Raw genomic sequence first — 14,948 nt, 5'->3', positions numbered from 1 at the left:
TCGCAGTCTATTTCTCCAACCACTTGCCAAGTAGAGGTTAGATGACCAGCTCCTAGGGGTTCTCTTCATGTTATGCGATTGTCCTAGGTAGCCTCAGCAACTCTTTTAAGATCTGTCCTTGGCCAACTGTACTAACTAGGACTCATAACTGCAAGTAGCAAGAACCCAACTCACTATAGCTAGAATGTGTGGTCTCTCTTGGAAGAGCAAGGATGCAGCTGATCCTGTCACAATGGAACCAGGACCACAAAATCTAAAGGTCTCTCCAGTTCTTATCTGTACTTGGCCTTGTTGACTTTCTTCTCTCTTATCTTAATCCAACATCCATCAGATATCAGAAAACATAGCCACTGGGAGTTCCTGTCCTTCCCCCCTCCCCCCCCCATCTAATCGTTTCTGCCACTAGAGATGGTATCTTTGGTATCAAGGCAAAACAAACAAATAAATCTTCTCAGTCAAGGGTACAGGTTGACCCAGTTTAAGAGCCTGCAGCTTCCTCTACACCATCAGTTGCAGCCAGGAGAATGGGACTCGTTAGACAATGGCAAGTCTCATGGGAGCAATATGGATGGATCAGAAAAGGATGCATATTCAATAAAACGGTCTACTTCCCCGAAGGAAAATGACAGAAGGCTGGTACTCAAAAAGCATTGAGAACAACACAGGTTTAAAGTCTTTCTGACTCAACCATATGCAAACTATGAACATAAACTTTAGGGTTCAGGAGTCCCCATGTTGACAACAGTAACTTTTCTGAGACTATCTGAAGGGGATGCTCACTGTTAAGGATGAGTGTTTGGCATCTAGCATGTGCTCAGCACTGAGCTAGGTACTACAGGCCATGGTCCCTATGTTCAAAGTCCTAACAATCGAATGGAATTAAGGACTGAATAGCATTCTGAGAGTCACTTAAAATATTATATAGGTTAGCCCTTTACAAATAGGTCTCACATCAAGTTTAAATTAAAACTAGCTTCTCAATGAAATTCTCAATGATTTAAAAGTAGCCCAGGCTGCAGAAATTTGTATGCACATATTCATTCATTCATTCATTCATTCATTCATTCACACTTCAAATGTACTCACTATTGCTTTAGATACTCTTCACAGTTCCCTTCCTTCAAACTTCTTACCTGCTGTCCTCTCTGACTGGAATATTCTTTACTTCACTCCCATCTCCGATTGGTATCACCTCCTTCTATTTAACTCTTGTTCATTTTTTCACATCCTTGATCCTCTTGACTTGGTTAAAACACTTATTGTAAGCTCCCATAGCATCCTGGGAGCCTCCCTTTTGGAAAGCTATCATATTGTACTGATAACCAGAAGGGGGAGCCGAGTTTATTCCCTGGGGTCATGTCTCAAAGCTGAAGAATAAGCTTTGTGGACCAGAAGATTTAAACAAAAGCATACAAAATTTATTACTAGCACATTGACTCCCTGCATGGGGAGGGTTCCCAAATAATGGGTTTCCCATCGAAGCCTTGTAGTCTAGGGGTATATATTTGCTATAAGCCTGTTCTATATGTACCTGTGTCGCCACCTCATTGATTCCATCAATTGTTCTTGCCCAGCAACGGACCTGCACTTTCCCTGTTCCTATGCCTCAGTTCACCTTATTGCTGCAGACCCTCCCTAGTTTCACATGCCTCCCGCCGAGTCCAAAAACATTCTATTATTTCTGCATGGTTGGTTCCTGCAATGAGGTTTCTCAAACTGCCGTGTCTGCCCCTGCCCATGTTCCACCTGCCTGTTTTCCACTGGACTCCTGTCCTATCTGCCTGCGTGTCAAGCTAACTCCTCTCAGCACTTTTTTTTTTTTTTACCCAATGTGTGTCTTCTTTAGTAGAATCAAAGCCCCAGGAGGACAGGGCTATGCTTGTTCTGTGACTGCAATACCTAGAACACGGCCACAAAAATAGCAGGGACTAGATATTCATTAATTGGGCAGATATTTACTGAGCGCCTGTGTGTCCAAGCATTGTTCTTGGCACTGAGGATACAAAAGGGGAAGAAAAAATATATGGTCCCTTCCTTGATAGAGCTTCCATGTTAGCCAAAGTTTTGATTTGATAGAAGAGTTATCTAATTTAGGCTCATTTCCCAGATAGTGAGAAATGCTGGAGAGATTGATTTGAGTCAAGCCGCATGGAGACTTTGAGTGGCACCGTTAGTTGTTCTTACTTTCCTCATATACTGCTGCTTCTCAATACACATTTCACAAAGCAAAGGCGTGTGCGCGAACTTGTTTATTCAGTCCATGAATGCCCACAGGATGTTGAGGGCATCATGGGCTGAGAGACAAACACGTGAAGAACATGACTTGTATGTGCACAGTGGTTGGGTCAGTCCAGGCAGACAGCTTTGGTGATTTTTAACCAGTTGGGTCACAGACCCTAAGAGTGGCCAGCATGTCCTTACTGTTGCTGTGGAGCCTGGGCACATGGAGGTCCCGGGGAAATGAAGATGTGGCAGCCATAGTATTAGGCCTGGTCAGGACCCGCTAAGAGCTCAGTGCTGAGCAGGGAGTTGCAGGAAGGGACTAACATGGATTATGTTGAGGAAGCAGAAGGGCTTTCAGGAGATGGCTTATAAGGCAAGGGTATTATTATAATAGGAGTGTAGGAACAGCAGAGAAAGAGCTCGCTAGATTGGGAGGTGCTGGGTGAGCAATGAAAGGATATGGGATAGGTATGGGGACTGGGTTGGAAATGAGTCCTTGGAAATGGAAGAAATGACTATTTTCAAGAGTGAAGAGAGAACTAGGTTTAGATTTCAGCTGATTTCTAAACTAATCAAACCAGCTCTTAAATTTGGAACCAGGAAGGACACCCCTGGAACTCTGCTGGGGTTCCTACTCTGGCTTTGCGGAACTGCCCTGGCGGCTTACGGAGAGAATCTCTCGTCATTCATGCTCACATGAGAGAAGCCGGTCTCTGGACAGGCTGTCATACGTCAGTTACCACACTTGTGCCCCGGACTGAAAATGCACCCCACCCACCAAGCTGGACAGACACATCAGTGGAACACAGACTGTAAAGCCAACGGTCACCCTCGCCGTTGTCACCCGAGGACAGCAGAGCCGCGGGTGACTCTCTGTAACCCTGCGATCCGTGGAGGCCACACCGACCCAGAAACCCCACCCATTCCACGCACAGCCTGTGAGCTGCTGAGGCACCTAATCAGAAAGCACCCCAATCCGGAGCAACAACCGTCTTTAAAATTAGCAGCTTTTAATGATGTGAGCAGAAATCCTTGGGCACTTTAAAGAACTGCTCTCCGGAGGGCCGGAGCTACAGCCGGCTTGGGGTGGAATTAGGGGGGGTGGGGTGTCAGGAGAAGAGAAACCAGAGAAAGTCATGCATACAAAGTCTGTAAAGAAAATGTTTTATTTAAAGTGTTAAATACCATCACCAGAATGAGTTTGATTTACATTAGTTGGTGTTCTTTACAGGACTAATCTGCCCTTTTTATTTTTTTTTTATTTTCCAACTGGAATTCCCTTTAGTTTTAAAACATACTATGTACAGGGCAGCAATGGTCACTGGAATAGTGCTATTTACATGACTAAACCACAAGTCGAGGTGCAGACATGTGAAAATTAAAAAAAAAATACACCAACTTTTAAATAAATACTGCACAATGACGCGTATGTACAAATATTCCATACAGTCATGTCCTTCTTATTAAAATTAGAAAGAATTTATATAGGAATATACACAAAAGATTATGTGACCGCGTCTTAGTGTCAGGGGAATGGTAAACATTTATTCTAAGGGAGAGGATAGACTCTGTAGGTCTATGAAACCAATTGTTGCTGGTACACAGGTGTCTAGATTACTTCAGTCAAGTTCTACTCATTTTCTGAATGACTCTGCCCGGGGCCATCACAGATCTCAGAATGCCAAGACACAATCTCGGTGTTATTTCATATCGCACCACATAAAGAGAAGGCATTTTTAGTGATACTCATTTTAACTTTTGCACCATAGCAAGCATGACAGTTTTAAATGGTCACCACTCAATTTAAAAAGAGAGAAAGAAAAAAAAGAGCAATTTTTGTGCATGGCCTTAAAGAAATGACATGGGTGTGGATTTCATTAGTCATTGCAAGAGATTAAATCAACCTCTGTGTGACAGCGTGTACATAAAGAAACAGGAAGTCCGGGTGGTTTATTACATTAACCAGCGAGTTTTCCGCCACACAGGGGGCCTTTAAGAGAAATCTGACCTCGTAGCACCACCCAATGGCAATAACTGTCTGTAAAATCAAAGGCAGGGGTCTGACCTAGGATTTGTGTGTGGACTTTTGGTGATGGCATCAAAGAACTATGAATAGGCAGAATGACCGCCTTTGAGTCATCTAAAAATTGGAGCTTTAAAATTATTTGTTGCAAATTCATGTTTACTCTATTTATTTAGAAATACAATTTGTGAAAAATTGAATTTTACGACAGAAAAAAATGAATTAATAAACAGCCCTGTGTTCCAGGGCCCCAAAGTTTTAGCAGTGTTTCTATTCACATAGTAAATGGAAACTGGCTAAAGAAATTGCTTTAATTAATTAAAAAGCGAAACCCAAGACCTTGTAGAAATAATAGTTTAACCCCTGTATGAATAATGCTGGTGCTAACAACAAATTCACTGGACATTACAATGGCCACATGATTTTAGAATTTTCCTGTAAACTAAACTTGGAAGGCGAAAATAAAATTACCATGCACTCACTGGACAACACATTGCAAAAGTTCAACTATCTTCCTTATCAAATACATGCTGACTTACTTTAGTGCACTCCCAAGTCATGTTGCAAAGTCCTTTCCAACATGCTTGAAATACAGAAAGCTCTTAAATTTTTTCCCCTTGAGAAATTCATAAATTCAGAAGCATCTACAGCTCTGAATCAAACCTGGGGTACAAGAGAGTATCAGGTCAAAAACTGGTAATTGTTTAGAATAATGTTCACTCTGGTAGAGGAAAGAAAATAAAAGATTAAAAGAGGGAGAAGAAAAGGAAGGAGAAAGATGTGAACAATTTGCACATATTGAACTTCATTCGATATGTATATTTAACATGGAAATAAATGGAATATTCACTTATTTGTCACAAAGAGAATTTTAAGGAACTTCTAGAAAGTATTTTCTTTTGTAATGTCTGCCAAAACACAGACTATGATTAAATAATAAACATGGCGTGTCTTTGTATCACCCTGTTGCATTCTTGCCCCCTTTTAAAACCATGCACTAGTGAAAGTTATTTTTAAAAATAATATAAATTGTTGAAAATGGCTGAGTTTTATTCTTTTTTTTTTGTTTGTTTGGTTTTTTTTTGCAAGTTGCAGCCCCAAGAAAATAACTTAAGTATTCAGCTAATCTGTGTCCATGCAGAAAGGTTTCTTTAATTTCATTCAGTACAGTGTAGCCACAGAATTTTGTTTCCCACAGTCCAATGCATCTTGGCGTGAGGGAGTGAGGGCTGCTGGGGCTCCGAGGTCTGCCCCGGTGCACGCTGGCCTGGCTGCTCCCGGCCGCTGCCCGGGGAGGCCTGACGCTCTGTCTGCCTCGGACCACTGCTCTGGTCTCCTGCTTTTCACCTGATGCTTCCTAGACTTCACTCCTTGACTTATCGCATGGCTTAGTGGCTGTATCGCTCACTCCATTTCTGTGGCATAGCAGGGCTTTGGGGGTCAGAGAAATGAAGAAAAAGGAACGGTAAAAAGATAAAGGTGCCATTGAAAAGGGCTTTTGTTGCATGAGACTGACTGATTCTTTGAGATTGATCCATGGCTTCAGATTGGACCAAAATTTGAGTGTTACTGAACTCCAAACCTGACAGTTCTTCACCGCGCTGCTCTCTCACCTGAGGGCCTTCTTTAGGGCACAATGTGTGCGACTTCCTCTGAGAACACAGGATCGCTTTGTATCCCTAGAAACAGGCTCAGAAGACACAACATTAAGCATGCAGTGTTACCAGGGTTAGCGACCTGTGATTTTTTTTTTTTTTTTGTAACGCTGGTTGCTATGACAACAGTTTTACAGCTGCTATGAACGAGAGTAAGAAGGTCCCGTTGAACTTTCCAGAGATGACTGGGATGCTCTTCTTGTCAGAGGGGCCAACGTTGGATCTACGAGGGAGGAAGTGGGGAAAAGTTTGAACCATCCAATCACCATGTTGGACAGCTCCAGTTCATCTAAAAGTATCTGGGCCACTCCCATGAAAGATTTGTGATCCATGCGGCCATAATCTCCCCAGACAATGATCTGTTGGCAAAACAAAAAGGAGAATAATGTTAGTACAATCATGTGTTTAAAAACTTGGAAACTAAAATACATTCAGTGCTGGCATCAAACATCACGTTAAATAGTTGTATTGACTGCTGGGATCGCTGTCTTTCACTACCAGAATCCAAAGGTGTATTAGGAAAACTGTATCAAGTGTGAAGACCATAGTAGTCCAGGGAGGTTGGAGTTCACATGTGATGGGGTTGGCTAGGCTATACTTTACTTCAAAGGAAACAACAGTGTCTGTAGCTTTACAGCACGGGCCACTGCTTTGAAGTTTCCCAAGAATTTCAGCGGGGAGGAGCAGAAAAGCACGTGGGAAGTAAGGATGCTGGCGACAGGTCTGACTCCACGAAAGCGCGTTCCTAGGTTAAGGGATAAACAGGTCAGTAAATACCTGTAAGACCTTTCCTTGGGGACTTTCTTCGAAAGATAACAGCTGCTGGTATAGGGGTTCCAGCGTTTTTCGTGCCACTTTTGTTTTCTTTTTGGCTACGCAGACTCCATTATCCAGTAGATACACCTTTACGTACGGTGCTTGGGGAAGAAAAGACAGAGGAGAGTGAAGTGATGCGCTGTGGTTATGAAATACCCAACTCACGGGTGACATCTGCCACAGGTTAACCTTGTTGGAAAGAGCTGGCACCCACAGTCACCGGCCTTTCCACGTTAGGGAGACAAAAGGTAACTATCAGCTAGCTATTCAGGCAGTTTTCGGCAATGTCGACAGCCTCTGAAATGATTATTAATTTGCCATCATAGATTTGCATTAACTAAGGTCAAATGCGTCTAGTCCCTACCAGTACTCAAGGGAGACCTCTTACTCTTTCATTTGTCAACACTTCAATCTAATCAGACATGCTTTAATCTATACTGTTTTATTCACCCATCCCCATGAATCACTTAGTTATCACTCAAGGGGGTTTTTATTTGGAGAGTAAATTTGTTTAAATAAACACAAAGGGTTTGTTTATTCATGGTGGTGTGGGCACACGACGAGGCTGAGGTTTTGTATAATATGTCCAATTAGCTGGGAAGAGGAAACGAATTCTGAATTCCATAGCTTGAGATTTATCTGACCGGCTCTTCATGAAAGCATTTCCATGCGTGTAGAAATGATCTTATTCTGTCCAAGGGAGTGGGTCGACTCGCCCCAAGAGCTGTCTAAATACACCTGCCTCAGTCACCACCGCAAGGCTGTACAGCAGGTCATCTACATTATAACTTAGAATTTCTGCAGGGGTGGCAAAGTTAAGAGACTCAAAATCACCACCAGCCCGTGGAGGTGCTGAGGTGAGAAACCTCGTTTCAGAATCCTCAGTAGCTGTTCTGTCATCAGATCCGGACAGACATCCCTGCACAGGGCAGGAGTCTGAGGCACTGCCCATGCTACAAGCAACTCAGTACACGCACGCCTCCAGTACGAAATATGTGGCATCGCGAAAATTGATCACGATACCTCGTTTCCTTTATACACTACAGGAAGTAAGTCTTATCATGAGAATGACCTGCATAAACAGGCTTATGCTACTTTGGGGCCTGTATCTGTTTTTATTCTAATTCCAGGACCTAAGGGTTCCCGAGGAAAATTTTGAAGCTCCAGATAAATCGAAGAATAACACAAAACACCAGCTAATGAGAAAAAGAATTACTAATGGACGTGCTGTACGAAGTGAATGATCTGTGTGGTAGTTTTGATTGTGCAGCAGTTTCTACTACACACGTACGCACTTATCTAATATCTATTATCCCTAGCGGGCCCCCCTCACTGGTGCTCACTCAGGGCACACACACAAACTACTACAGGTAACTGACTCATCTTAGAATCCTCGGTGACCTGAAAACAAAGTTTCCAGCAGCGAATAAAAACAAAGTCTCCGAATTGCAGGACGTGGACTGTGAGCAATAATAGAAGAGTCTGCCCTGACCGGTTTGGCTCAGTGGATAGAGCGTCGGCCTGAAGACTGAAGGGTCCCAGGTTCGATTCTGGTCAAGGGCATGTACCTTGGTTGTGGGCACATCCCCAGTGGGGGGTGTGCAGGAGGCAGCTGATCGGTGTTTCTCTCTCATCGATGTTTCTAGCTCTCTATCCCTCTCCCTTCCTCTCTGTAAAGAATCAATAAAATATATTTTTTTAAAAAAATAGAAGAATCCCTTCTGCTCTTACCTGGCAGTGTCTTGGAACCTGGTTTGACAACAAGGCCACGGGCCCGGATGATTTCCACCTCCAGCTGCCCCTTTTTGTCCATCATTCCCACCTGAATGTCACCTGGTGGCATGGGAGGGAGAAACAAACAGAACTTAATACACAGATGCAGTCAGGAAAATGCTAGGCAAAGGCCTTGGCTTAACATCATTTCCCATTTACTTTCCTAAATTCATATAGATTCCAATTTTATGAATAGCATCTCACTTTAAACAGCATATAAATGAAATGGGGGGAAAAAATGAAAGATTTTTTTAAATTGCTAAAATATAAAATACTTATTCCTGCTGATAATACTGTTAAGAATCCCAGGAAATGAAAGAATGTGATTCTCCACAATCTAAAAGAACAACAACAGAATCACGCGGCAGAAATCCTTACCCATTGCAGGTGTAGCCAGAGTCTGGCGCCCCACTAGCTGGGCAGGGCCAAGGCCATCCAGAAAATCGCTGAACTGGCTGTCAGACGCCAAGCGGACACCAGGGAAGATCAGACTAAAAGCAGAGTAACACATGAGATTAAACCCTCAACCTCTGTTTCCAATCAGACAGCCCAGGTTTCCCGGTAGCCCCTTCCTGCAGGAGCTGTGGGAACCACTGCTTGGCCACGTGCATTGATTGGGTCCCATGGCCCTCCCTCCTTATTCTCTAGTGGCCCATGTGTGTCACCAGGAGCACTCGTCACACTGGACTGCAGGCTTCCGCGTATGTGTCTTTCTCTACCTTGTCTGGAGGACATGGACTATGGTTTCTATTAATAGTGCTCAGGACATAATGAACACTTACTCTGTGGCCGGCATTATCATATTTGATCATCTTAGCTGCCCTAGGAGATAGATTCCATTATTTAACCCATTTTATAGATGAAGAAACTTTTTCGTATCACTCCCACCAGCACACAAACATACCATTATTTCTTCCACCTTAAAAAAAATTCCCTCCACGAACCCCACTTGCCTCTCCAGCTACCACCCCATTTCTCTCCTGAAACTCCTTGAAAGAGTTGTCTCTGTGCTCTTTTCAATGTCTTTCCTCTCACTCTCCCTTGAAACTCTACTACGTTTTTCCTTGCTCTCTTCCTTGCTTTATCTTCTCCACTCCACTAAAATGTCTCTGATCAAGGTTACCCAGCAGCCACAGTGGTAAGCTGAACTGCTAATACTCTGTACTAATTAGCATGATTTAACTTAGCGTCATTTGACACAATAGATGCCTGTTTCTTCCTTGAAACCCGTTTTCCACTTTGTTTCCCAGACTCTCTAGTCCTGGTTTTACTTTTTGGCCACTTTACCCAGGTCTCCTTTGGTAGCTCTGCCTAAATATTGGGAGCTTGATCCTTTGACCTCTTATCATTTCCATGCCCTCATTCCCGTGGTAACCTCATCCAGTCTCATGGTTTTAAACACCATCTATACCAGCGGTTCTCAACCTGTGGGTCGCGACCCCTTTGGTGGTTGAACGACCCTTTCACAGGGGTCGCCTAAGACCATCCTGCATATCAGATATTTACATTACGATTCATAACAGTAGCAACATTATAGTTATGAAGTAGCAACGAAAATAATTTGATGGTTGGGTCACAACATGAGGAACTGTATTTAAAGGGCCAGAAGGTTGAGAACCACTGAAATCTATACTGATGTTGCGTAGAATGGCATCTTCAGCTTGAGACTCTCCCTTGGGCCGCAGACCTGTATTCCAACTGCTCTGTCAACATATCTGCTTGGATGGCTAATAGGCAATGAAATATAACTTGTCCCAAACCCCAAGTAAACAAAAAACACAAACTCTGTTCCCCTCAGAGGGTCCCTATCTGAACCCCCAACTTTACCCTTTCAATTAATCCTGGAGATGTCTTTGCTCTTTGTTATATATTGAATTGTTTCCCCCTCCCTCTCCCTCTGGGAAATTCATGTACTAAAGCCTTAATCCCCAGTATGACTATTGGGAGACACGCCCTTTAAAGAGCTAATTAAGGTTAAGTGAGGTCACAAGGGTGGGGCCTTAATCTAATAGGACTGGGGTCTTTATAAGGAGAGGAAGAGTCAGCAGGGACATGCACCCACAGAGAGAAGACCATGTGAGGACTCAGTGAGAAGGAGGCCCACAATGAGGAAAGGGGAGGGGCCTCAGGAGAAATCAACCCTGCTGACACCTTCATCTTGGATTTCCAGCCTCCAGAATTATGAGAAAATATATTTCTGTTGTTTAAGCCACCCAGTCTGTGGTACTGTGTTATGGCAGCCCTAGCAAACTAAGACACTCTTTTTCTCATGTCATACCACATGCATCAATATTACTGGCTCTACTATCAAAATACATCTAGAATCTGACCCCAATAATGCTACCACTGTGGCCCAAGCCCTCATTTCCAGCTTCTGCATGACTGCAACAGCCTTCTGAGGGACCTCCCTGTTGCCACCTTTGCTCGCCACCCCCACAGCAGGCAGAGTGATGCCAGACGTCAGAGTGATGTCTTCTCAAAACCCTCCATTGACTTCTCATCCCTCAGAGTAAAAGCAAAGTCCTTACAATGATGTGTACAGACTACACAAACTGTCCAACCGTGCTTGCCACATCTCAATTCCTAGTCTGTTACCACCTCTGCCCTACTCCAGTGCTGCCCTCCACTGCTGACACCTGCCAAGCTCCTGCCTCAGGGCCCCAGGACCCCTTCAGCATAGAATGTTCCTCCCTCAAATATCCATATACTCACTAACGTCCTTCAGATCTTTACTTAGATGTCTCCTTTTCCCTGTCTACCCTACATAAAACCTAACACATACCCTGTATCATCTCTCTTCCTTTCTTTGTTTTTCACCTTAAAACTTATACTTCCTAATCTACTACATATTTTCATAGTTTTTCTTCTTTAATGGCCATCTTGTCTACTATACTATAGGTCTGGTGAAGGTAGAGTTTGTTTCTTTTCTTCTATTTTGTTCATTGATACATCTCCAGCACCTAGAACTGTGCCCGGGGCATTGTAAGCACTTAATGAGTAATTGTTAAGCTCAATCAATTAATTAAAACAAAGCCTAGAAACTCACCCAAGTTAGTGCCAAAAAACAGATGAGAACTTAAGCCTATATGATTCTCAAGTCCAAGGTCTTAACCACCCACTGATTTTGGCTCCCTTGTATGGCTTATATCCCCAACTCATAGCACAGTGCCTAGAACTCTAGAAGTTCTAAGTTCTGTTTGTTGAATGAATTTAGGAGTATTCATCCATTTCTCCAGTAAGACTATAAACATCTGAAGTGAGGGGTGGCAGCGTAAACTTTTGATACCCCTAACGTATCTATCTAACATGGTGCTTTGCAAAGACGAGTGCTCAGTGCACATTGACTTTGTACTCGAATCTCCCTCTTTTAAGGCATCCTTGATTCACATTGAATCCATGTTTTCCCCCAAACTTAGTCCCCAAAGATACAGTTAATCCGAACATTGTGATGTTTCCATAAGTATCCCACATAACCTTATTTATAAATGCGGAGAAGCCCTATACAGCTCTTCTATTTATAGAATCGTGCTAGACAAATGGTCCGTAGGGCATATCATGAATACTCTGCCAGCAGCGCCTATGGCCTCACACCGGTGAACTGGCCCATGGGTGCTGTCTAAACAGCTGATGCTTCCGTGGGGATGACAGAGTGAAGTCAGTACACCCCACTTTCCTCTATTAATGTCACTTATGCACCATCTGCTGATCTGCAGTTGCTAATTACTGTTAGATTGCTGGCGACAAGCCTACACCATCTTCATAAATGCCCCCACAATATCTCAGGGGCAGCCGACTCAAGGCGAAGCTGTGTGGTAACTACGTACAGGAAAGGCTCCCAAGCTGTGGCATTCGGCTGCTACCTTTGTCTGCGCTGCTTGCTACTGCATGGAACGAGGCACCCAGCAGTGTTCTGTACTTTGCAGTAATGAGTCTCAGAGCAAAGGTTTTTAAAATCAGCATTGTTCCACACAGTAGTGGCATGAGTGCTTATCATTTTTGTGCGTTTAGGGGTATTGTTTCAAGCTAGGGCCGATTTTCAATCGCATATGTACTGTGAAAGTCCCATTTTAGCATCTTGCCATTAAAGCCCAACATTTTATCCCAGACCTAGGTCCCCGGCATAAAAAGCCAGGTGATGCCATATTTCTCGGTGGCAGGGGAGCCACGTTCCCTCCACAGCAAACCGGTGAAAACCAAGATGGCGCTGCAGGGTGGGAGGCAGTTTTTGTGACAGCAGAGAGGGGGGGGGGCCTGGCCTCACTCACTTTCCTTCGGAGCTGTAGCTGTTCATGCTGCCGTCGGTGGACTCCCGGCTGGCCTGGCGGGTCATCCAGTTCCTCATCTCCACGGCCAGGCCTGTTTCTGTGCTCCTCTGCACCGTGCTCCGCAGCTTCTTACCGCCTGCCTCTGCACAGACAGAAGACAAAAGGGGTGACGGAGTGGCCATGGCCACCTGGCGAGAAGAAGGATCAGCCCACACTCCGAGGTCCTCAGAGGAAAAGAGCTGCGCTCTTCTTCAGGAAACAGAGAGAAAAGGTGCTTCAAACAACGCCTTGTTGAGTGGGATGAACATTTTCTAAACGTCTTCAAGCACAAAATGCCATTGTTTTGTTTCCATTTAAAACAGTGTTCCAACTGGTAACGAAAGAAACAAAAAAGTTCAACCTCCGGGAAATATAGTAAGCTTTGTTTTTACTGTAATATTTAAATGCAAGATTAACTCAAACCTGCCTTTTTCTTTTCCCTTTCTCTTTGGCATAGTAAAAGAAAAAGGCTTTCACATGATTTCCAAAGAGCTGGTGGTGAGTAATACTCAATGCTAGCCTTAACTTTCATATGCCATCCTGTTTTTTCTTGTTTTTTTGTTTTTGTTTTTTGTTTTTTGCAGGATGATTGATGTTAGAAGGCAAGGAAAGCTATCCAAGGGAGATAGCCTTGTTTGCAATTAGTTCCCCATCTCTTGGTAACTTTCAGAGAGATTCCCAAAGGAATACAAAAACCCAGCAATGTCCGGTAAAAAGAGCTTTTTAATATCTGGTCATGGGTAAGTCGTGTCCTCAAGGACCTTCAGCAGTTTGGATCAGTGTGGATATGAGGTTTCCTTATAGAAGTCAATTAAAAGACCAAATAGGAAACGGAGTCAAGTACCACAGATGTGACAGAGGTGAGGAGTGCTATGTGAGAGGTCAGGGAGGAAGGAGCGTCCTCATAGAGGGAGTGGAATTTGAGCTGAGCTTGCAAAATGGGCAGGTTGGGGCCCAAGGAGAAGCAAGAAGGCAGTGCCTTTGCCGAGGGAAAGAGCGTGGACGAAGGCGTGAAGAGGATGTGCCGCTGAGCGATGGTGCAAATAACCAAAACATATGGAGGAGTGATGTCGGGGGTGGGTTAAATGATAAAGGGCCTTGCATGCTGGCATGCGGCGTTGAGAGACTACCAAAGCTGGGCCAACAGGGTGACAGTCCAAATGATCTGTAATACTTCACTTCTTGTCAGGTCTAAATATTTATCGACATTGACCATGCATATCATTAGCATTTGGGGGATTCAATAAGCTCTTTTCGTGTCTGATATTAATGAATTCATTTCAGATCAACACATATTTGCTGACATTGCCAGTGACTTGATGAAATTCCTTTCACCAAACCTCTCGTAGTATTTGCTCACCATTTGAAACACTGTTTTAAATTTTATCTGTTCTCCACTTCCACCTTTAATGTACATCAAAATGCTTTAAAAAGTATATAATATAGTAACAGTTATGACTCATTTCCAGCTCAGTTCCATAATCTAAGGTTGATATCTAAAATAATTGATAATCAACATGTTGTACTGATATGAACTTAAGATGATATAAAGTATTCTCCGTTGATGAGAGAAAGCTCTTCTTGACAGAGGCATGTTCGTTAAGAAATGTAAAGGGAGCCCGGCTGGTGTGGCTCAATGGTTGAGCATTGACCTATTATCCAGGAGGTCACAGTTCCAGTCAGGGCACATGCTCAGTTGTAGGCTTAGTCCTCAGTAGCGGGTGGGCAGGAGGCAGCCAATCATTGATTCTCTCTCACCATTAGTGTTACTATCTCTCTCTCCCTCTTCCTTCCCCTCTGAAACCAACTATATATGAAATCTAAAAGGAATAAATTTTAAAATTACCAATTTGTAACCTCCAATGGAATGAATGATTCAAATAAGGCACATTGATGAATGCTAACATCACTAACTATTCATATGAGCCCCCCCCCCCCAAAAAAAAAAAAAATCTTTCCACGGATTAGTTCCACTTGCTAAAGGAAAACACACTTTAACACCGGAGACCTGGCTATCACCATCGCAATCAAGTGGTCGAATTTAGCAGCAGTAACAGCAGGACAATCTTGTGTGCTTCCTGATACAACCTACACAATATCACCTATTGAGTTGTTCTGAACAAAAATATACAACCTGTTTCTCATCAGATCTTT

General features: G+C 43.5%; 1 protein-coding gene across 27 annotated transcripts in view; it reads right to left on the bottom strand.

The window, feature by feature from the left end:
- Positions 1–3,366: 3,366 nt before the first annotated feature.
- The window catches only part of RIMS2 (regulating synaptic membrane exocytosis 2), a gene marked incomplete at its 5' end in the record, with an annotated part of 342,653 nt that continues 331,071 nt past the window's right edge, over positions 3,367–14,948 (bottom strand). For 20 of the 27 annotated variants that reach the window (XM_081111208.1, XM_081111209.1, XM_081111207.1 and 17 more), the window contains 5 exons: positions 3,367–6,260; positions 6,679–6,818; positions 8,449–8,550; positions 8,869–8,981; positions 12,756–12,897. In XM_081111208.1, coding sequence (XP_080967334.1) covers positions 6,042–6,260; positions 6,679–6,818; positions 8,449–8,550; positions 8,869–8,981; positions 12,756–12,897 — 716 coding nt within the window. In that variant the 3' untranslated portion in view covers positions 3,367–6,041. The remainder of the gene's footprint in view (positions 6,261–6,678; positions 6,819–8,448; positions 8,551–8,868; positions 8,982–12,755; positions 12,898–14,948) is intronic. The other 7 variants (XM_081111199.1, XM_081111200.1, XM_081111198.1 and 4 more) reach the window with 1 other exon arrangement.

Source organism: Myotis nattereri (genome assembly GCF_964212035.1).
Source record: "Myotis nattereri genome assembly, chromosome: 17".
Taxonomy (NCBI): Eukaryota; Metazoa; Chordata; class Mammalia; order Chiroptera; family Vespertilionidae; genus Myotis; species Myotis nattereri.
Note: the sequence above shows the minus strand (reverse complement) of the source record. Positions and strands in the feature narration are given on the sequence as shown.